Source organism: Ambystoma mexicanum, chromosome 10 (genome assembly GCF_040938575.1).
Source record: "Ambystoma mexicanum isolate Mex_15411 chromosome 10, UKY_AmexF1_1, whole genome shotgun sequence".
Classification (NCBI taxonomy): Eukaryota; Metazoa; Chordata; class Amphibia; order Caudata; family Ambystomatidae; genus Ambystoma; species Ambystoma mexicanum.
In genome coordinates, this window is record NC_090932.1 from 1,271,088,909 (window position 1) to 1,271,110,752 (window position 21,844).

At 46.4% G+C, this 21,844-nt stretch overlaps 1 protein-coding gene across 2 annotated transcripts in view; it reads right to left on the reverse strand.

Annotated features, from left to right (window-relative positions):
- DTX1 (deltex E3 ubiquitin ligase 1) overlaps positions 1-21,844 on the reverse strand; it is a 593,706-nt gene that overhangs the window by 113,011 nt on the left and 458,851 nt on the right. For both annotated transcript variants that reach the window (XM_069619247.1, XM_069619248.1), the window contains one exon: positions 19,870-19,931. In XM_069619247.1, coding sequence (XP_069475348.1) covers positions 19,870-19,931 — 62 coding nt within the window. The remainder of the gene's footprint in view (positions 1-19,869; positions 19,932-21,844) is intronic.

Here is a 21,844-nt window from a genome sequence, read left to right on the forward strand (position 1 = left end):
CTTTCCCCCTCCTTGAGGACAGGTATCGAGGCATTCTCCTTTTCCCTAACAAATCCCATTGCATTCCCCCTCTATATATTCATGCAATATGGCCCCTCCCCTTTTATTTGCCACTTTTTGATGCTTCTACTTACATCCGTTATTCAGTTCGAGCTCTTCGGTATCGACCATTCCCCAATCAACCACTTCACCTTCAGTCCCCAGGGTGCCTACAGGAATTTCTTCAAAGGGGCACCTGCCAACCATCTCAGGTCACATGTGTTGTACTACGTCTCTCCAAGGGAAACTCTGTGGTCTTCCAGCTAATGGTGGAAGACGTCGAACAATCGAGGGTCTGGATCTGAACCATCCTCTGATACCAAAATGTGCAGTAGCACCTTTGAGCGTTCTTATGCATAGAATGGGGTTACCATAATAAATGATTTTGGAACCAAATAACCGGACAGACTCAGCGAATATGGCAAAATACTACTTTATTATCAGTTCAATGAAGTAGGGAAACCTGGTGAGCATCAAATCGTAGTCAACACACTCTGAATCATATTTCAAATACACAAAGGCGTTATACCTCGATGTGTGTCAGCTATGACATCATTCTACGTGGCAAATAATAGTACCTATCAGGTGGAGGGATTGGCTAAGGGAACATATATACCTATACATCGTTTAGGTGTTAGTAACATAATTGGCTGTCCTTTATCTGGCAGACATACCTTGAACCTCCCTCTTACTACGTATGACACAGATTGTAGCATAATAACAGCAGATTTGCCCCTGCAACAATGTATGCTCACCATTACATAGGCCCTCTGATTTGTTGGTGTTCTCTCCCAACCTTGGACATTTGGTTTGTTAGTAGCACGTAAGCAAAACGAAACTTAGGTGCAGAGAACAATGTCAGACTACTACCCACTTGCCCAATTAGTCAACCATCTCTCAATAGCCAAGCCTGCAGCCAAGGCTTGCATATCTTCATCTGGGACTTATAAATAGGCCTTGTTTTCTGGTCTTGCACCACTTGTGAAGAGACCATGATTTTGATCATCTCGCCTTTCTATTTAGTGCTATTTGATTCAATTATCCTGGGTATCATGACTCTCTTTGGCCTCTGGAGACTTGGTTGCTCTGTCTCACATATGCTTTGTGCATATTTTATTGTTCAATACTTGGCATTCACAAATGTTTGCTTATTTACTTAATGTAAGAGAAATATGTCCTGCGTATATTGCCTATCCTCGTTGACTCCCTTTGTACTCTGCATTTGCTTCTTGCTGTGGCATCCTTGATCTTTGGCCAACAGCTATTCTTTGTTCATGCACAAACTCACTCCAGCGTGTGTCAGCTCTGCAGTCCTGGTCTCTCTCCTTCAAGCTTTTCACGTAATATTATTCAGAGCCGATGTCCATCTTTTCAACCTGGCTGCTATATCCTTGTTATATTTTCTACTGCAGCAAGCTTGTATGTGACTCATCTACCTTGCGTTTCTTTGTATATCTTTTTTGCATATATGGTTTCGTATTACTTGTGTGCAGGCTTACTCTTGTTTCTTTGGTTACATCTTCATTCTTTCAGTACCCTCATATCGTTTCAGTGCATCATTGGGTCTTCTCCTTACGACAAGATATTCTTTACAGTTCTTTGATGTTCAGTGGTGTCTGCAAATCTCCTGCTACCACTTCAGTTAGAAGGCACATTTGGTACGGTTGTCTGAGTGCATAACGTCTCCCATACACCTGATGCGCTATTGGAATGATGCCCGGTGGCATGCACAGTGTCTTCCTGTTATCCATCCAATATGTACGAGGTGAAGGGGAGGGTTCTATCAATGACGTACACATCTGCTCCTCTACATATCTTTGAATCTTGAGCTTTAGGCAATGTGTGGGTGCCAGGCGTGACGAGAGAAAGCTAAAAGGAAGAGCGCAAGGAATGAGGAACATGCACCGGTTTGACTGCAATATGATCTTCAAAGGAAGAGTATTAAATGCAGTTTTAATATTTGCATCATGCGCACATAAATCGGTCCAGTTTGTGCACTTTACAATTAACTAACCCAGAGACACCCATACAATACAGTGAACAGCCAGCAAAACTAAGTTGAGCACTCCAAATAAAATAGGAGGGGCTTGGGCATTAGCTGATTGGAATGACTACAGCCCAGTTTAAAAGAAACTCTTAGAATACTCCCCATCCACACAAAGAACAGTGAACACCTCTGCACTCAGAAGCATTGCCACAGAAAAAGAACCCTTCTACAGCCACAATTAAAAAGGCTGTCGCCAGACAATGGATTCATGTGCCAACCGCTCTAAATCAATGCACACAGGCACTGTGCATGAGTTATCAGAAAAATACACGTCTCTGAGGATTTCTTGCATAGTTTACTATCCTGTTTTAAATCACCAGTTTTATTATTAGCACATACCCAGTTTATCCCCACCCGGGTGAGGGGGTGGGGGATTGCACTAATTTATCAATGCCACATTGAAGCTACCCTTTTGTTGCTGTCCCATAATATTTAAAATAGGAGCGCGTTTGGTACGTCTATCTATCGCTCCCACTGACACCTGCCATGTTCTTATTAGCTACCACCCTCCGCGCTATGATGCCACTTTTTGAAATTCTTTTGTTGGATTAGCAGCAGAATTGCATTGGTTATATTCAAGCTGTATTATAGTTGGCGATTTCAATTAAAAAAGAATATTGCATCTCCCATGACAAATCAGTTGGTCGCAGCGATGCGTGATTTGGGGTTGCTGCAGCTGGTGTATCAGCCCACCCACCAACATGGCAATATACTTGATTGAATTTTTGCTTCTGCTGGCTTAGTGTTGGTGTTACCGGTTTTTCCAATTCATTGGTCCGATCACTTTGTTGTACCTTTTTATAACAATGTTAAGATGCGATGTGGCTTAACTCCTGGTGTTAAAATCTTCAGACGCCGGTCGAGGCCTGTTTCTGATTCTGCTATTATCGCTCATATTAAATCTGGGTGTCTGAAGACCCATTGTGTTGATTTTCCTTCATGTACACACATTGACTGTTGTTGCTGATGATTTGGCTCCTCTTAGACTTCCTACTACCTGCTCTTTCTCCTATGAGCCTTGGTTCACTGGTGATCTCTGGCTGCACCGTCTCAGAGGTTGGCAGGCTGAGCGTTAGTGGAGGAAAACCTATTGGGAGGTTGACTGCCGACTTTTGCGACAAGAAACTAATAGCTATCAGAAAGCCATCTATCACTTTTATACTCTGAAGATCCAGGCAACTATTAATCAGCCGAGATAACTTTGCAGTTTACTGCATAGACTCTCATCTCCTTCCAATACCCAGTCGGAGGTTACTGCTTCACAACTTCTATGTGACTCCTTGTCCCAATTCTTCGTTCAGAGGATCGTGGATATTAGAGATAAAATTGCCACCTCGGGCCTCAGATCTGGAATTAGGCTTCCCCTGACTGTCTCCACTTGCCCTTTGTAGTTATGGTCTGTCTTTCCCACCTTTAGCCCCGACACAAGGCCATGCTGAAAATAAGGGCTGCTTCTCCCCTTGACCCTATCCCTCTGAAGAATACGATCTCTCAGACTGCTTTATGGGTCACTCAGGCAGTGAACCTTTCATGCAGTTCTGGAATCATTCCTGATCCTTTAAAACACGCGTTGGTGATTCCCCTTCTCAAAAAACATTCCTTGGATGCTTATGACCTCTACAATTTTCGCCCTATATCTCTCCTTCCATTTTCTATGAAACTGCTTGAGTCACCTAGATCACCTTTACTCAGTTCCTTTCTTGAAAGAACTGGCTTCTTTCGTCCATTCCAGTCGAGCTTTCGTCCCGGCTGGGGCACACAATATGTATTTGTCTCCGCTCTGGATGATCTCTCTCGGCCCTCTGACCTGGGTGGGGTGGGTGCACTGATTCTTTTTGATCTTTCAGCTGCATTCGACACTGTCGACCACGCCTTCCTGGTTGACCGACGAATAGAGGCCACGGGTGCCCGGTCAGGTGCTGGCCTGGCTGAAATTGTTTCTTACTGGTCGCACTCAATCGCTGTCTCTTTCTACTTTTCAGTCTGCTCCTCTTTCTCTCTCATGCGGTGTTCCACAGGGCTCCGTCTTGCCCACTACACTTTTTAATGTGTACTTTCAGCCTCTCGTCAGACTCATCCATTCTCACATACTCAGGTGCTACTCATATGCTGATTTTATTTATTTTATTTTATTTTTGTATTTATAGCAGTGCGCCAAACCCTTGGGTATCAGGGCGCTAGTTACAGTAAGTACGAGGTGACATACTTCATAGTGTAAGATTACTTATTCAGATTACAACAGACATGTTGCTCATGAAGAGCAAGGTCTGGAAAAGTGGTGCCTCATGGTACAAGGGCTACGACAGGCAAACAGATACATGACTGTCAAAATATTGGTACATGCCGAGTCTGGAGAAGCCGCATCTCATGGTAGGGGGGCTTCATCAGGCAAACAGATACATGGGTGGCAAGATATTGGCACATGCCAAGTCTGAAGAAGTCGGGCATCATGGTATGGGGGCTTCATCAGGCTAACAGATACATGGGTGTCAAGATATTGGTACATGCAAAGTCTGAAGAAGCCGCGCCTCATGGAAGGATGGCTTCATCAGGCAAACAGAGACATGGGTGTCAGGATATTGTTACATGCAAAGTCTGGAGAAGCCACATCTCATGGTACGGGGCTACATCAGGCAAACAGATACTTGGGTGTCAAGATATTGGTAAATGCAAAGTTCGGAGAGGCTGTGCCTCAAGGTGCGTGGGGCTACTTTGGATATGCAGGTACAAAGGGGTGAGGTACCGTAATATCAACAGCAATTACTGTGAGCCTCTGCCTGTCTAATCCCATAACATTACCGGTTGTAGCATTTGGAGCGCATGAGGTCACAGTAGATAAGACAGATATGATTGTGTCAGTAGTCTCGTAGTTTCAGTGGATGAAACAAGTGCGCACGGTGCAGGATGGGCGCCTGCCATTCAGGTATGCAAGGGTACATCCCAAGCAGTGCTAAGTGGAGAAGGAGTGGTTGTAGGGGGCATACACGGTTGCGGACCAGGCGATACAGTACACACAAAGGAGGTATTATTCTCCTTACCTTCCGGTTGTAAATGCTTGCACAGTGAAACAGTGGCAGCAGGCAAGAATCCCGGAAGCAGACTGTGTGTTCATGGTGGTATAGTGGAAACAAACGAGTGTGGACAGAAGAGAGATGTGTGCTGATGCACCGTCCATGCCTGGACAGGCCCAGACAGGGTTCTGGGCCTCATATGTCGGCCTTTGAGGTCGGACCGAGCCGGCTTCACCGTCCGGCTCGATCCTGCATGGAAGGATGTAGTCCCCGTCAGCCAATTGCAAGGCTCAGCAGGGAGAGGCAAAGGAGACGAAATTCCTGGAAAAGTGGATGCTGGGGAGGCGGCCATGTTAGTGTGGAGCTCCTGCTCCCACACCCCAATCAAAGTAAATACGGACAGTGTGGACAAGGTGTTGAGGGGAGGCCTGCACTGCTCGCTTTGATGATGGTGAACAAATGATGATATACAGATAATTGTTTGTATTGATCTCCAGCATATGGGGGCTGTGTCTCAGCTGCAGAAGTGCATGGGGGAGGTGGTTGGATGGATGGGTGATAACTGGCTTGAGCTGAATGGGGACAAGACAGAGGTCCTGGTGGTGGGTCCACCTTCAACTGTTTCTCTTTCGACTGTGGATTTCTGGGCTGCTTCTTTTGGTTCTCCTCCCTCTCCTGTTCTAGTGGTGAAGATGTTGGGGTCAAACGTTCTGCCTCACTCTCTCGAGAAGCACAGGCCTCAGCTGTTTGTCAAGCTGGGCATTTTAAATTAAAAATACTTGGGAAAGTTATTTTCTTGTTCCCCTGTTGCTACATGGCCGCCTCTCTCGTTCTCAGTGGAGCTGACTACTGTAATTCACTATAGCTCAACCATCTTTTCTCATCCAACACCTTCAGCTTCTTCAAAGGTCTGCAGCACTAGTGGTCTCACATGTCACATTCTCCTCTCACATCTACCCTATTCTTTGCCAGCTGCTCTGGCTCCCCATGTGCAGTTTAAATCCCTCTGTCTGGTTCATAAGGCTTTGTATGGATCGGGACCTGAATATCTGCAACAAAAATTCTGCCCCAATGTTCCTAGTCAAGCTCTTCATTCTCGTGATAATGTTGTTATGGCTATGCCAAGAATCCGGCTCTCTCGTGTAGGAGGCCGTGAGTTCTCTGTTGCGTCCTCCAAACTTTGGAACTCACTCCTGCTTAAGTTGCGGCTTACCGGCGTGCTGTAAAGGCCTTCCTTTTCTAATGGATAGTTTGGCTCCTCTACCTGCTGGGATTAGTGCCAAGTTACCTTAGGGTGTTCATGCGCTCTATAAATATTTATTCAAATCTATTCAAATCCACCCAAGAAGAATCAGAATCTGAGCTTGCTCTAATGGGACTTAAACACATGACCTGCAATGTGAACACAGATCGCATCAGCAAGCACCTAAGCTGATGAGCTGAGATTTGTAGATCTAGCTTATGAGACAGAGGTCAAAGTGGATGGGAACTTAAGGGGACAACGTTCCTTTACTTTTTGGTAAAAGCAGCCATTCTACCCTTACACTGTGAAACTTTTCTGGACAGGTGGCAAAGGGTGCAATTGTATTTTACTGCCCCCTTGCTGGGGAGTCAATCTTCTGCCCTGCTGGATCTGCGCTAATGTAACATTCTGTTGAGCTATCGTGCAGCCATGCCTTGATGTTTTTAATTTACTAGCCTCTTTGGAACATGAAGCCCATTCCCGAATCCCCTCATAGCCTTGCTCGCAGCAATCAATGTTTATCTTCTGCATTTAAGCAAAGGGTTACAGTGAAATTGTTGCAGGCACGGCTGTGTCTATAGGTGATTAATTGTTGGGTGGGAGGGAGGGTTGGATTTACTCTCTGACATGCATTTTAAGAGGTGTGGATGGTGGGTGATTAGAAAGGGGAGAATGAGTTAAGGCAAGCTGTATGCAAGGATGCCAAAATGATCCATTCCAATCTGTAGGCGCTTATCGAGTCCAGGCTTTTTTCTTTGAGTTCCAGGACTTGTAGTCTGAGTTTTATAATGGGAAAGGCAGAACTACAAGTCCCAGAATGCAACGGAAAAATCCAAGACTGGATAAGCACCGACAGATTGGAATGTATTATGTTGCCAACTATGTGTATGATGTTTGGGGTAATTAATGGTGGTTATTTAAGGGGAATGTTGTTGCACTGTGTTTCTTTCAGTCTTTGTAGTACAGTTGTCATAGAATAAAAACGGTTGTGCAATGCCAAACTCAAACATACATACAAACATCTATGGCAGAATTGGTGCTTCAACCGGATGAAGATCTCTGTGGGCCAATGTAATAATGGGTGTGTGGAGTGCGCGAACATATGGGAATGGCTGGACTGTGGAGATGGGCCCACAGAGAACTCCATCCAGATGAAATGCCAGCTCTGCCCTAGATTTTTCTAGCACAGTTGTAAAACACATTTTTGGGTAGTGGAGTGGAGGAAAGGCAATACCTAGGCATGGGGTGTGTATTGTGGGGGAGCAGGAGGCGTGGTGAGCGGGGCGGGGCAGCAGGGAACATAGTTCCACAGTTTGTGTGCACACTTTGACCCCGAAGCTAGACATCGTGTCACAATTATTACGATGGGGGAAGTTGCTGCATAATGGATCTATACAGAGATCTGTATAGGCATAACTGTATATTTGTGTCTCTTTTGGGGCAGCGCTTGGCTTCATAGGGTAGAGAGCATGGGGGGTTGTGATCACATTAAATGCGACACCCTGAGCCGGATGTAGACCAGCCAACAACGCTTTGATGCTGAAGGCACGCCTGCCGTCTCCTCCAGAGGATGTGATGCAGGCATGCCTGCTGTCTCCCCCCATGAGTATGTACTGTAGGAACGCCCGCCATCTCCTCCCCTAAGGATTTGATGTAGGCACGCCTGCCATCTCCCCCCTGAGGATGTACTGTAGGCACACCTGTCGTCTCCTCCCCTGAGGATGTGATGTAGGCACGCCTGATGTCTCCTCCCCTGAGGATATAATGTAGGCACGCCTGCCGTCTCCTCCCCTGAGGATGTGATGCAGGCATGCCTGTAGTCTCCCCCCATGAGTATGTACTGTAGGAACGCCCGCCATCTCCTCCCCTAAGGATTTGATGTAGGCACGCCTGCCATCTCCCCCCTGAGGATGTACTGTAGGCACACCTGTCGTCTCCTCCCCTGAGGATGTGATGTAGGCACGCCTGTCGTCTCCTCCCCTGAGGATGTGATGTAGGCACGCCTGCCGTCTCCTCCCCTGAGGATGTGATGTAGGCACGCCTGCCGTCTCTTTCCCTGAGGATATGATGTAGGCACGCCTGCCGTCTCTTTCCCTGAGGATATGATGTAGGCACGCCTGCCGTCTCCACCCCTGAGGATGTGATGTAGGCACACCTGTCGTCTCCTCCCGAGAATGTGATGTAGGCACACCTGTCGTCTCCTCCCGAGAATGTGATGTAGGCATGCCTTCCGTCTCCTCCGCTGAGGATGTGCTTTAGGCATGCCTGCCGTCTCCTCCCCTGAGGATGTGATGTAGGCACGCCTGCCGTCGCTTCCCCTGAGGATATGATGTAGGCACGCCTGCCATCTCTTTCCCTGAGGATATGATGTAGGCACGCCTGCCATCTCCCCCCTGAGGATGTACTGTAGGCACACCTGTCGTCTCCTCCCCTGAGGATATGATGTAGGCACGCCTGCCGTCTCCTCCCGAGAATGTGATGTAGGCACGCCTGCTGTCTCCTCTCCTAAGGATGTGAGGTAGGCACGCCTGCTGTCTCCTCTCCTAAGGATGTGAGGTAGGCACGCCTGCTGTCTCCTCTCCTAAGGATGTGAGGTAGGCACGCCTGCTGTCTCCTCTCCTGAGGATGTGATGTAGGCACGCCTGCTGTCTCCTCCCCTGAGGATATGATGTAGGCACGCCTGTTGTCTCCTCCCGAGAATGTGATGTAGGCACGCCTGCTGTCTCCTCTCCTAAGGATGTGATGTAGGCACGCCTGCTGTCTCCTCTCCTAAGGATGTGAGGTAGGCACGCCTGCTGTCTCCTCTCCTAAGGATGTGAGGTAGGAACGCCTGCCGTCTCCCCCCTCCCCCCACCGAGGATGTGGCTGTGACGATGGTAAACATGATTTCCTTAAACAAAATTCCCTGACAAAAAGGATTTCCATTCTATCACTATGATTTTTCATGACAATTATTCATGACATCTTCTTTCACAGGGTGATGTCATTGCTCCCAATATTGAATTTGAAATTCCATAAGATCCGTCACATAAGGGCGAGTTCAACAAGCCACTTTTGAGCAAGACTTGAAGATTTCATAAACTGATTTTTTGTATAACTAAATAATCAAATATTGTTTTTCTCTGTTTAGAGGCAAGGGCTAGGGTTGATGTAACTACAGGCCCATCTATGAAGACTTTGCATATATCCCTAAGAAGGCGATCACATTTATGTAGCGCCGAAATTTTGTAATAATGTGGACCTGCTTCGGTCCAAGAATATCATATGGATCAAAAAGCCGCCTAGCGATTAACCGGCAGATACAGTCGCTCGAGCGGTGTATGAAACCTATACCTTAGGTCCCATATATACATGAAATAAGGGGGCCCCCACTAAGCTTCTGCTTGCTGCTGGAAATATGTCACATTGACCTAATAGTAAATTCAAAACCAAAAATCTAGTTCTGTATGCAAATTAAGTGCAGTATTCATTATGCATGTATTGCTTGATTGTGTATTTAGATATTGCACTGTTTTGCACTTTTTGGCTGTGTAACAATCTTGAAACAAGCTGACCATCCACTGTTTGATTGTTCGTAATTGAATGGCACTGCTTAGCAATTTATATTGTGCTTCTGTGGGTGTCACACCACTGAATGACAACAAAGAATGAAGGTTTTTATGCACTATAACAAATTATGTGATATTTGTCTTGCTAAATGTTAGATTATGGTCTGTCTTTGATGCAAATCAAAATAAATAGTGTTTATTGAACCACATGGCAGGAACTATTTGTATGAATATGTGACGATCGTGCCTTATGGTGGGGGCCCGCTCATAAGAATCGCGGCCCTGCAAGGGGACGGCGCTGGTGCTCTGCTGTATGGTGCCCCCTGAATTGGAGCCGTACGACAAAGCGGGTCCACACATGTGAATGAGATAAAATAATGCTGATTTAAGCTGCTTCTACTTGTTCAGGTAGAAAGAATAGCTCATGGGCACCGCGTTTGTCTTGGAAGCAAGACAACTCAGCGCAACACAGGTTTGAATCCCGATCCCATGCTTACAAACCATTCCTGGTGTTAAGTGCGTTATAAATGAACAATTATTTACAATTATAATACATATGTGAGTGAAATCATTGACAACGTTTGGAGTTGAAGAGCAGGAGAATCAATGGTGGTCCACTGGTGTAAGGAGTACAAAAGTCAATGTACACCAAACTGAACACATTAATGATTGCATTGATATGAGCCTCCAGATTAATATTGGAATTGCTCAAGTGGGTTTTGAAAGCCCACTTAGGGCTTTTCTGGCCCTGAAGAAAGCAGTGCATTTGGAACATACCGCTGAAACCGGTCGAACTTGTCGCTAGTTTCCAAATAAACAGTGATAGTGTTACATTTTGTATGGTCACATAGGGAAACGATACGTATTGATTTTGTATCACCCTCTGTTTTCAGACTTACCAGGCTTCCTCTCTGGGGAGACGCGTAAGGAAGAGTAAAATGGGTTCCTTAGTGCACCAGTTTAGGATGCGTTTTTCAATTGTACTTTCTGTATTAGTAGAGAGCGAGAGCTGCTCTCTTGTTCTGTCCTCTTTTAGACAGGCGGTACATGAGTGGGTCCTAAGGACAGGCACTTGTAGGTAGGCTAAGTAGAGTGGTTCTTTGAGGGACGTGTATCTTAGGGAGTAATTGAATCATTTTCTAGTATTGTCCTCAATTGTGTGATGTTGTTGGTGCCACCTTCCACCCACTTGTCCCCCTGTCCTACAGGAGACTGCACCTTTGGGGAAACTCTAAAGTGTCTGCGGCCAGTGTGGGAAAGAGATGCTTTTGAGGCGACACAGGAAATAATGGTACGCTTTACGATTTTGGAGAAACTACAAAACTAATGGTATGACGTACCAATGATTTACATTACACTTGGACCTCTGGTTTCACCGGCACAGCCTGTGTTCTTTTCTACCTTTCTATGTGCATTAACGCTCCAACAAAAGCATCTTTCACCAGGAGGAGGTCCCATTGAGTTGAGCAAACCCATGACCTTTCCACCAACTGCACAGTGCCAATCCAAACACAAAGCAGGAAGTAGAACAGCTTGCCACGGATTTCTCAACACGTTGTAGGCAAGGCTGTTTAAGTAAATACACTTCAAAGTATTCACTTTCACAGAACACAGGGCTTTTTTGTTTAGAAGTAGCACAGGCACTGTTCATCCATTGGCAACATTTCAATGGAATATTTTGGAAACCTTATATCTCCATCTTGGGAGGAATGGGGACAGGAAGGGTACGGCTTCAGCAATGATTGCTTTCCTGGGGTCACCTTCTGTGTTGACCCGAGGCCTGCTAGCCCAGCAGTCTTCCCATGTTTACTCTGGAGTGGGTCTCCTCTGTGAGAAACAAGTCGAAGCCTCCAGAGGCATGAATTCGCCAAATGTATATATGTCTTGCGGTTTACAAACATTTACTGTTAGGGTGAGAAGTGTGACAAATCGAAGCAGCAGAGAACCCGGTTTACATTACTGGCTCAGAAGGGTTTAATTCATGAATCACAGACATATTTCAAATGTAAAATTCTCGGGTTATTCCCATGTCCCCAAAAAGCTATTTGCTTTTATGCAAATAAGTAGGACTCAGGGTTTCGTGCAGGTGCCCCCAGCTGTGGCGCTGCTCGTCCTGGGCTGGCTCCGCTTCTCAGCCCCGCCCACATCACTTTAATCCACTCCCCACCTCCACGAATGGGATGGGAGCATTCCCAGAGTAAAGTTTGTCCACTTCCAGCACTGATCTCAGGAATGGCCAGGAAGTGTGACATGGCCTTCGGCAGTTTACAGTCCATGGAGAAGCGAGGCAGACACATTGTGAATTCTCATAATAGAAACCATGACTTTTTGCTGTTGTTTGATTCTTATCCTGACTTTTGGTGGTAGGTAAAGCCTTTTTCCTTTGCTTCCCTTATTTAGCTCATCTGTTTTAGGGGCCCTGCTCAGCCCCTGAGGCTAACAGTGCAGGGGGAGCCTGTACCCTTTGCAAGATTCCTTGTGTTTTTAAGCTGCACACATCTCCTTACAGTGTGTCAGGGGGGTACTTTTATCCCATTCCTTTTTCTTTGTGTTACATTTCAGTTACTTTCATGATGCAACCAAAATGGGCAAGTTGCAGTGGGTATTTTTCTATCATGTTTTTCATTTTTCACATTTGCACTTTTGCATTTGACCATACAATGTGTTTTTCAGTACATATACTGAAAACAGCTGTGCCACACGTTTTTCACCCTGTCCTTTCGCCTTCTTCCAGGTTTCTCAGATCAGGAAGTACCATATATAGAAAGACCTTTCCCGAGCAAAGCCCCGACTTTGTACAGAAAAGCCTTGACTTTCCTGAGCAAAGCAGCAGTCTGAGCATCTGGCCAGAAGTGGGGGGTGGGACTGTCTGGTCCCAGTCCATACTCTGGCCAGGAGTATGTCTGCTGCTGGCCAGATGTGGGGCAAGAGGTTGTCCATGATTAGCCAGCTCATGCCCGTTTGGTGCAGATTCTTACCATTAATGGCCTGAGGATGATCGTTTCTCGAATTTAGGATAAAAGGAGTACTCCTGCAGCCGTTCTGTATATTGTTAATGAGTCCAAGACTCCTATGAAAAGATGCAGCCTGCTGAAGAGCCGGGGATGACTGTTGAAGACCTCCAGCATTGTCTTTACCCAAGTCCCGGTGAATCCCTGCTTCTCTGGATCGACCTCCTGAAGCCTCTCAACAGTGCTTAGACCCATGGGTTGCTGGGACCAACCAGTATGGACCCCTGTACGCTGATCCTGCCCTCCTGCCCTCTGGAGCCTTTGGTGGTGTCTCAGAACCAACCTGTGGGTTGACCAGTTCCGTCTAGGCATGTGCTGCGCATCATTCTCTGTTCCAAGTTTCGGCTTAGAACTCTGCAGTTTCCAACGCTCCGCCCAGCCTATGGCATGGGAACAGTTCTCCTGCCGCTCCATCTTGAAGCAGTTTCGTTGCCTTCACTGCATGAGTGACCCGCCACCTGAGCGCAGGATTCTTAACTGCTGTCCACTTCATTGTGTCCTGGCAGTCTCCCGTCGCAGCCGGGCTCATGGTGGTCTGCATCTCGGGGTGCGTGGGTCGTTCAGCTAAAATGTTTCAGCCACCGTCTTGTCAGAGTTCTTAAGAGTTGCCTATCCACACCTAACTCCAGCCGAAAATTACCACTGCACCCCCGGCCCCTCGAATCCCTGCAACTGGACCAATGTTAGAAGTAAGTGGGCCCAGCAAATATAGGAACTGTAGTGGGATCAGAGTAAGGTTGACGAAACAGCATAGCTGTTTCCCCTTACTACCGCAGAGGTGCCCTGATGCTACTGATCTCTTGCCTGGTTGTGATCAGTGGGGATCTAGCCAAGCGTCCCCTCTGGTGTTGCCCTAGAGTGGTGGTATTGGGAGAGGACCACTAAAGCTTTCAAACATTCCTTTGCTCTTTCATCACTGGAATATTTTAAACAACCGTTGGCTTTGCTTCTTCTTGCTTCTTCACTGAAAAGACTGCTGTCTCTCTACCAAAGGTTTCTGCATGGTTCTCAGGACCAAGAGGGGCACTGGGCTTACTCGCCTCAGCAGGGAAGGCCTTTTTAAGTGTTAGGAGCCTTCTTGTATAAGGAAGGGCAACAGTGTTTTCATTTCTTTTAAAGTACTTACCTTGCATTTCGATTGCTTTTGGATAACTTACCTGTTTTCACTTGCTTTACTGCACACCGTTTTCTAGGTTTCATAAATGAATCATTTCCATCTGTCTTAAATGTAAAGTAATGCTATTCTCTTGTGAGGTCAGCCATTATGGATGTGTGTAACAGTAGCTAGGTAGTGATAGCTACCTGTTGTTTTCATTGCTTGGTGTGTGTGCACAGGTCTAATAGTGTATTTGTATATGCAGTCTCTAATTGAGTGCTCTGTGCATCTCGTTCTACCATTACACCACCCCCACATTTCCTGAGGCCCAAGCCTTGCTGCTCCAGCACCTGCCTGGATAGAGTTTGGCTAGACGACCTCAGTGTCTTTTCCATGTGCACTAAAACAGAGTGGCCTCTCAGAACCCTCACTCAGGGCTGGCTCTGAAAATCCATCCTAACCCCCACCCATCCTCGAATCCCCTCCATTCTGTGTGTAATTCCAATGTGTTCATGCAACGAGTGGTTTATATAAAGACCTACAGCCACATATGGGTGGAGAGTAAGCCAGTATAACCCAAGTCATTTGATAAGAATGTGCAGCACATTTACAGGAAAATTGCTTCATCTCAGAGGCGTTGCTAGGGGGTGGCTAGGGGAGGCTATAGCCACGGGTCGTAGCCCCGGATAGAAGCTCAGTGGCTACAACCACAATGCTAGCTAGCCCCGAGTCCCGACATCAGCTTAGCCCTGGATCTTTTCCTTGCCTAGAACCACCACTGCAGTTCGTCTTAATGCTCCAGTCAGAGTTTACAAAACCAGGTCGCCAGGGCGAGCTGCAGTGAAGCAGACAGCACAATGCAGGCCACTAAAACGGAGCATTGGCTCTTGGACTGGCACCTAAAATGCTACAAGACAGATTATGCAGTGGTTTACGTGGGCACCATGAAGGTCTCCGAATGGCCTAAACCTTTTTGAAAAGACGGACTTTTCCACAGCTCTCGTGAAATGCACACAGAGACCCTCATCGTTCATTGGTTCTCAACGGACGTCGCAACAGGAAGAGATATGACAAAAAATGAACACACACTGGCAAAGCCAACAGTTTTGGCTTTTGTTTAGGCACGGGATAGGCATTTGCCAAAAACTGCCATAATGGTACTACCTGGCTATTGTATGGCAACTGCTACAAAATGGTGTGAGTACCTGGGCATGTCGTGACAATGCTTAGCAAATGTCTGTCTAATACCTATACACAAGCCAAATCTGCTGGCTTCGGCAATAATTGTTTTTAACGGGACTTCAGTTCAAGGAACAAATGCGAGGAGTTATATATTGCTTATAAATTACGTGACTAAAAGCAAACATGGTTAAGATAATTTTATTACACCAGGATCTCATTTACAGTGATAATTAAGCCATTACGTTTCAGGGGACCAGTTAGACATGGCACTGGCATGCCCGAAACAAAGTTTAATGTAACTGCAAATTCGAATTAGATGAAAGAGATCCAAGAAGGTTTTTTTTGAGGGGACAGAGAATGGCCCGAGGGATTAGCAGGGCTATGGGCTGTCAATGAGTGGGTAAATAACCAAACAACACCTACAGGCTGTATGTCCCTCCCCACATCTCATGACCCTCATCTCATGATCCTCATCTCATGATCCTCATAGCTGTACTGCAATGCAAGCCCCACCTAATAGTCAAAACTAAAAATGGAAGCCTTGGAATCTTAACATGAGGAAATATTGCACCTACTTAGCCTGCACACGGGAAAGCTGTTCTTTTCTTACACTATCCAGCACTTCCCCATAGATTCTAGGGCTGGAGTTTGTTCATATGATTATACTGGCCATAGACTGTGTTGGGAAGACTGTACAGTCAGATAAAAAGAATCTACTTTAACATTGGGCGATGTTAAGTAAGAATAGTGTTTTCACATAGAACACTCAACATAAGGTTCATTGCTCCACTAGGCAAAAACCAATGAGGGGTGCGGGCAGATAAGTACAATCACAAGAAAATCTCAGAGCACATCACACTTGGTGACTAGTTCACGTGTTAAGTGCTTCCCGCGGTTATGGGGACAGCCTGCACTTTTCAAGTGCAAAGCCCTTCATCCTTCACAGGACTATGCAGTGAGACCCATTGAATTGTGTAATAAATGATCACAACTAATACCACAGTACTTAGAAGAGGAAGGACGCTGGCGTGAATCACTATATATAAATCTGACAGCATAAATAGTATCATCATTATTACTAGTACTGCTACTAATACTAATAATAACGATAACAACATTGTATGGATCCCCCTCCATTGAAGAGACAGTAAGCCTAGGAAAGACTAGGAGGGCATCATTACAAGTTTATATAAAAAAAAAAACCAGCAAAATAAATGTTGTATAAAATGAAACATTGGCATAGTCTTCTATCAAATTCTATCAAATTGTGAAAATGAATAATCTGAAAAGCAATCAATACCCTCCATGGAGAAAATACAAGGAAAATCACTGCGAAAAGCCGGAGCGAGAATACGGAACACACTGACACTACCTTGCTCCCGTCAGGGGTCGAAGTGTACAAAACAAAGTAGTGGAACGATGTTCCTCTGCTCCGCCCCCTTTTATCCCCACCCCCTTTCTTCTCCCTTCAATCCCCCACACTCACAGTCACCCCCGCCCCTCAATTCAAACCCCCTTCCTGGGTCCTTCCCTTCCTTCCCTCCACCTCAAAAAGCTAGTGCAAAAATATAGTGAAAATGTATCTTTCTTGCATTAGGGCAATTGTTACCCTAATGCTTGTAACATGCCAAAATGCCCTTATCATGGTGCAATGGTTTTCTAATATTTCCAAGTGTTTTTAGAAATAGGGCAAACTTTGCCCTAGAGTTAATACCATGCACACTTTGCACTTGCTTCTGTAATCTGGCCCCTGTCGGATTTGCCTGAGTAGACATATGTTTCTATGTTAATCAGAGCTTAACCTATCATTTTGAAGTAGTCATCATTTAAATACTCAACAAGAGCCCAAATGAACAAGTAGAGTTACGCCCAACCTGTGTTCAACTCCATGTAATTGTTCTAAATACTCAATCTCTCTGTATCTCCCTACCCCTCAGGCCAAGCTAACTCCAACACTGCCACCTACCTTCTTGGTTATACGACCCATGAAGCACGTGTCAGTTGAGGCTTTCGCCGCTACTTTCTCTGCTCCTCCTGCACCTTTGGCTGACTCACACCCTCACACAGTCCTCTCTAACTTTCATCTCTCCATCTCTAACACTCTGGATGTCCTGGCCCCTGTCATGAGGATCCGTTTGAAGCCCAAATCCAAGAGCACTCTTGGTATGATTCCGACCTCGCCACCCTTAAACGAAAGTGTAGCGCAGAGGAGAGGAAGTGGAGGGCATCAGGTGCACGCCCTCATAAACTGGCCTGGCTCCTTCTCCAAAGGAAGTACAGACTCATGGTCCTCTCTAAGAAGGGAGCCTACATCCAAGCCTCCATCTCTGTAGCATCTAGACACTCGGCCGAACATTTCAACATCTGAAAGGAGCTGGCCAATCCTGCTGCAGTCTCTACCTCTCCTGTTTCCTCCCAGGCCCTCTGCACGGCCTTGGCTTCTCATTTCACCACTAAAGGACCACATCACCACCATTGCTCCAGTCTTGCCCAATTTCTGCAATCACTCCTTTGCCATTGGAACTTTCCCCTCCCCTTAAGCACTCCCTTGTGCACACCCTTGTGCACCCCTTCTTAAGAAGCCCTCAGCCGATCCTTCCTCTGTGGCTATCACCCTATCTCCATCACTTCTTTCCTGGGAAAACTCTTGGAAAAGCTGACCATCTCCCAGCTTAATCTGCATACTGAATCTATTGGCTGCCTCCATGACCACAAGTCTGGCTTCAGAGCTGCCGGAAGCATTGAAAACTCTGCTCTCCAACCTTGACTTTAATCTCCCCATTGTTCTCATTCTCCTCAATCTATCGTCTGCTTTTGACACAGTCAATCATGCCATCCTGCTTAAATGCCTCTGTGACAACCTAGGTATCACTGATCAGGCCTTGGCCTGGTTGACCTCCTTTCCCACTAACCGATCCTTCCAGGTCCAACTGGGCTCTTTCCCCTCTTCTATCCCTCTCTTTATGTGTGGTGTTCCCCAGGGGTCTAACCTATCTCTCCGGTTGTTCAACAAATACCTGGCACCTCTTGCCCACTGCATCGCTACTTTCTGCTCCAATTTTCAGTGTTATGCGGATGACACCCAGCTCTCTTTCAGGCTCCCCTCGGCCACCTCGGCTCCTTCTCTCGTACCAAACTGTCTGGCCGCAATTTAGGAATGGTGTGCCGCCAATGATCTTTGCCTTAATGCCAGTAAGACTGAGATCCTCCTCATTGGGACACCTGCTCCCTCCTTTCCTCTCGCTCTCTGGCTGCCCACCCTGGGCCCTCTTCCTGCTCCTTCCTGTGAGGCTAAGAACCTTGGTGTCATCTTTGACCCCACTCTCTCCTTCTCTCCTCACATTTCTGATGTCTCTAAGAAGTCAAACTATCAGCTGCACCTCCTCAGAGGTATTCTTCCTTTTCTCACTTTCCCCCAAAAGCTCACTGTCTCCAGAGCTCTGGTCCTCTCCAGGCTGGACTACTGCAATAGCCTCTTTCTAAATCTGCCTGCCTCTACTCTTCAACCTTTACAACATATCCAAAACAGGACTGCAAGAGTTGTCCTTGGCCTCAAGCCCAGGGATCATATCTCTCCAGCACTGAAATCTCTTAACTGACTAACCAATCAACTTCAAGAACCTCTTCATCGTCCACAAGGCTTTCTGGGGGCTAGGACCACTCTACCTTGAACTTTCTCTTCCTTCTCGATCTCTCCGCTCATCCACCTCCAACTCTCTGAAGGTCAGACGCTTCTCCAAGCAGAGCGTTGGGGGCAGAACTCTCTCCTCAACTTGGGCCCTCCCTCTGGAACAGCCTCCCTGCCTCTCTCAAACTTCAGCAGAACCACCTCCGGTTCCGGAAGCAACTCAAGACCTTCCTTTTCGCTTCCGCTTTCCCCTTTCCGCTCCCCTGTTGATGTAACTGACTGCTCTGTGCACTGGTCACCTGGTTACCCTGTGAGTTCGGGCCCAGGCTCCTGCATGTCCAGTTGCCTTTGCAATGCCTCTGGGCTCCCCCAGCACTTAAGGCTCTGTTCCTGCAACCCTGCAGTCCTTTCTCTCTGCACTTCTGAGCCACATGCTGGCTGCACTTATTGATTTACCTGCACTTCTCTCTTCCCCTCCCCCCTGGCACTGCTACCCTTCCACTTGCCTGCACTTGCACGATCTGAATGACACAAGGCCTAGTAAGGTCGTTGTTTTGTGCTCCCTTTGTTTCCCCCTCCTTGTTTTGCCACGCCTAGAAACACTTGTGTTACAGGCGCGTTATAAATGCCATATCACATCAATCAACGTTGAGCTAAATTATGAAAAGGGAAATATACAGGTCTTTACATATTCAACAATACCCAAACTGCCCCAGCTGAAGTTTCATTGGGCCATGATTTAGACAATTGCTCACTAGATTGCCTATTTATGGTGGTTTATGGAGATTCCTGGTGATGCTCCACTTGTGAATCAGTGGTCGGTGGGTGATCGTTTAACATTTTTGGAGGGCTTTCCACCCGGGTAGATGAAATAGATTATGCAAAGTTCTGATGCTGGGAAGACAATACTCAATGGAATGTTTACAATGACTTTGATCAAGAAAGTACATCTCTGTGTGCGTCCACAGTGTAGATAACAGTGACATGATGGCAATTCAGAACCTTTGTGAGGGGAGCGAGGGATCCCCACGTTACAACATCACAGAAGAGAAAGTGGCTCTCACCTGCCAGGGCTGGGTGGACTGGTCCTGTGCCATTCAGGTTCTTGACTGGGAGAGCAGGAACTCTAGAGAGGGTGGAAAGGATGGTATGATTAGCGACATGCTCCATTATGGTGGCGAATAGCGGAGGCAACATTCGGAGAGCAAGACATTTAGAATAAGAGAAGAAACACAAGTAATACCTAACTGTGCCTTGCGTATCAGACTCTGTTCTTGCGCACGCTCCCTCTATCGCTCTCTCTCTGTCTATTTCTCTCTGTGGGAGAGAGTTGTGTTGTCAGGTGTGCTCTCTCTGTCAATGTGGTCTGGCGCAGCCTCTTCATCTCTCTGTTGGTGCAGCCTGTTTGTCGTTCTCTGTGTCAATGCAGTCTGACTTTCTCTATCTCTTCCTCTGTTACCGTCGTCTTGCAGGTATCCTGTGTCTCTCTTTGAGTGCATTATTGTATACAGGTGTGCTCTCATTCAGGCGGGTCTGGTTGTCTCTCTTCCTACCCCACTCCCTCTCTGTGTCTCTCTCCCTCTCCCTCTCTGCCTCTGTGTGTATCACGCTCCTTAGCTCCCCTCTGTCTTTCTCTCTCTTTGTCCTTTTCTCTTTCTGCCCTTCCTCCCTCTGTTTCTTCCACTCTCTCTCGCCCCCTGCTTTTCTCTCAATTAAGCATTGCTTTGGTGCTCACAGAAGAAACAGACCATTGGTTTTGAGAGTCAAAACATGTTGTTTTCACATCAAAAGAAGTTCTTAAAAATCTTATGTTATTGTGATAAAATTGTAAACGGTTCTTTTAAAAAAATCTCAAAGTTCATTTTTTATGACAATTTCCAGCACACATTATTGTCATAACAAGACTGATACATCTGTTTTACTTGATGAACCACATTATCAAAACTTAGAATAAACATGCCATTTATTTGGTAGTACACTCTTTCGAAATGCCCATATGAGAACGGGGCAGTGGACAAATAGCATAAATGAGGGTTCCTGATTGCAAATCAAAGGGCATTTTTGGAACATAAGATATGCCACATATTGTTATATTTGACATCTATATCTAAAGGGATGCATGCTTGGAATATTAAGTACATAATGCACAATGGAATTGGTGTGCATTTTATTTTTCACAACACTCACCCTAACATTAAAGTGAGCGTAACCTTGAGCCAAACATACAGATTTGGACAGCCTCAGGATTCGGATGTGAGAATATAACAGATATGACATCTGTGACTCTATTGGGATCCAAGGGCCAGCCAACCTTGTTCATGAGACAATATATAATCTCATCACCCTGCATTTTAGAAGAAGGGGGGCTGTCAGGGGAAGCCTGGTCTCACAGTAAGGATGTATGTGCTTATGGGGTTGTTTTCATTCCAGTGCACAATGCACAGACATCCTTAGAGAATTATAGATACATATGATGTGATCTTGTATAGCACTTTATGCGGGAATTCTACAGCTTCTATGTTATGTAATTACAGGTATTATAACAAGGGGAAGTGATGTGGAACTCCCCCACTGGCCAATTTCTGGTCCATACAAGCCGGTATGGCTTGGAAATCCAATTAAAAAGCCTGGAACGTGCCCAATGAGGGAGCTGTGTGACTCCCCCAGCCACCACCACGGACGAGGGTCTCAGCAAGGTGCTCCCTCTCATCACAGGAGTGTCACGCTGACAGCCCCGCTGCCCACACGACTCCCCTTCTCACAGACGTGGTCTGGCACCAGAAACACTGTCCTAATCTTGATCGAGTGGGGGCAGGTGGCTCCACCCCCTACTGCCTCAATCTTTTCTGGTCTGCACGTGGCAGACAGTGTCTGGATTTTCCTCCTAACGGCCCAGACCACCTACATTACTTCACCTGGCCACACTTGGCAGATGCAGCCCGGCTGTTTACTAAACCCTGCAACCTCACACCACATCACGTTTCTACTGCGATGCTGGGAAATATCCAGTTCCCAGCAACGGCTCCAGGCAGATTTGTT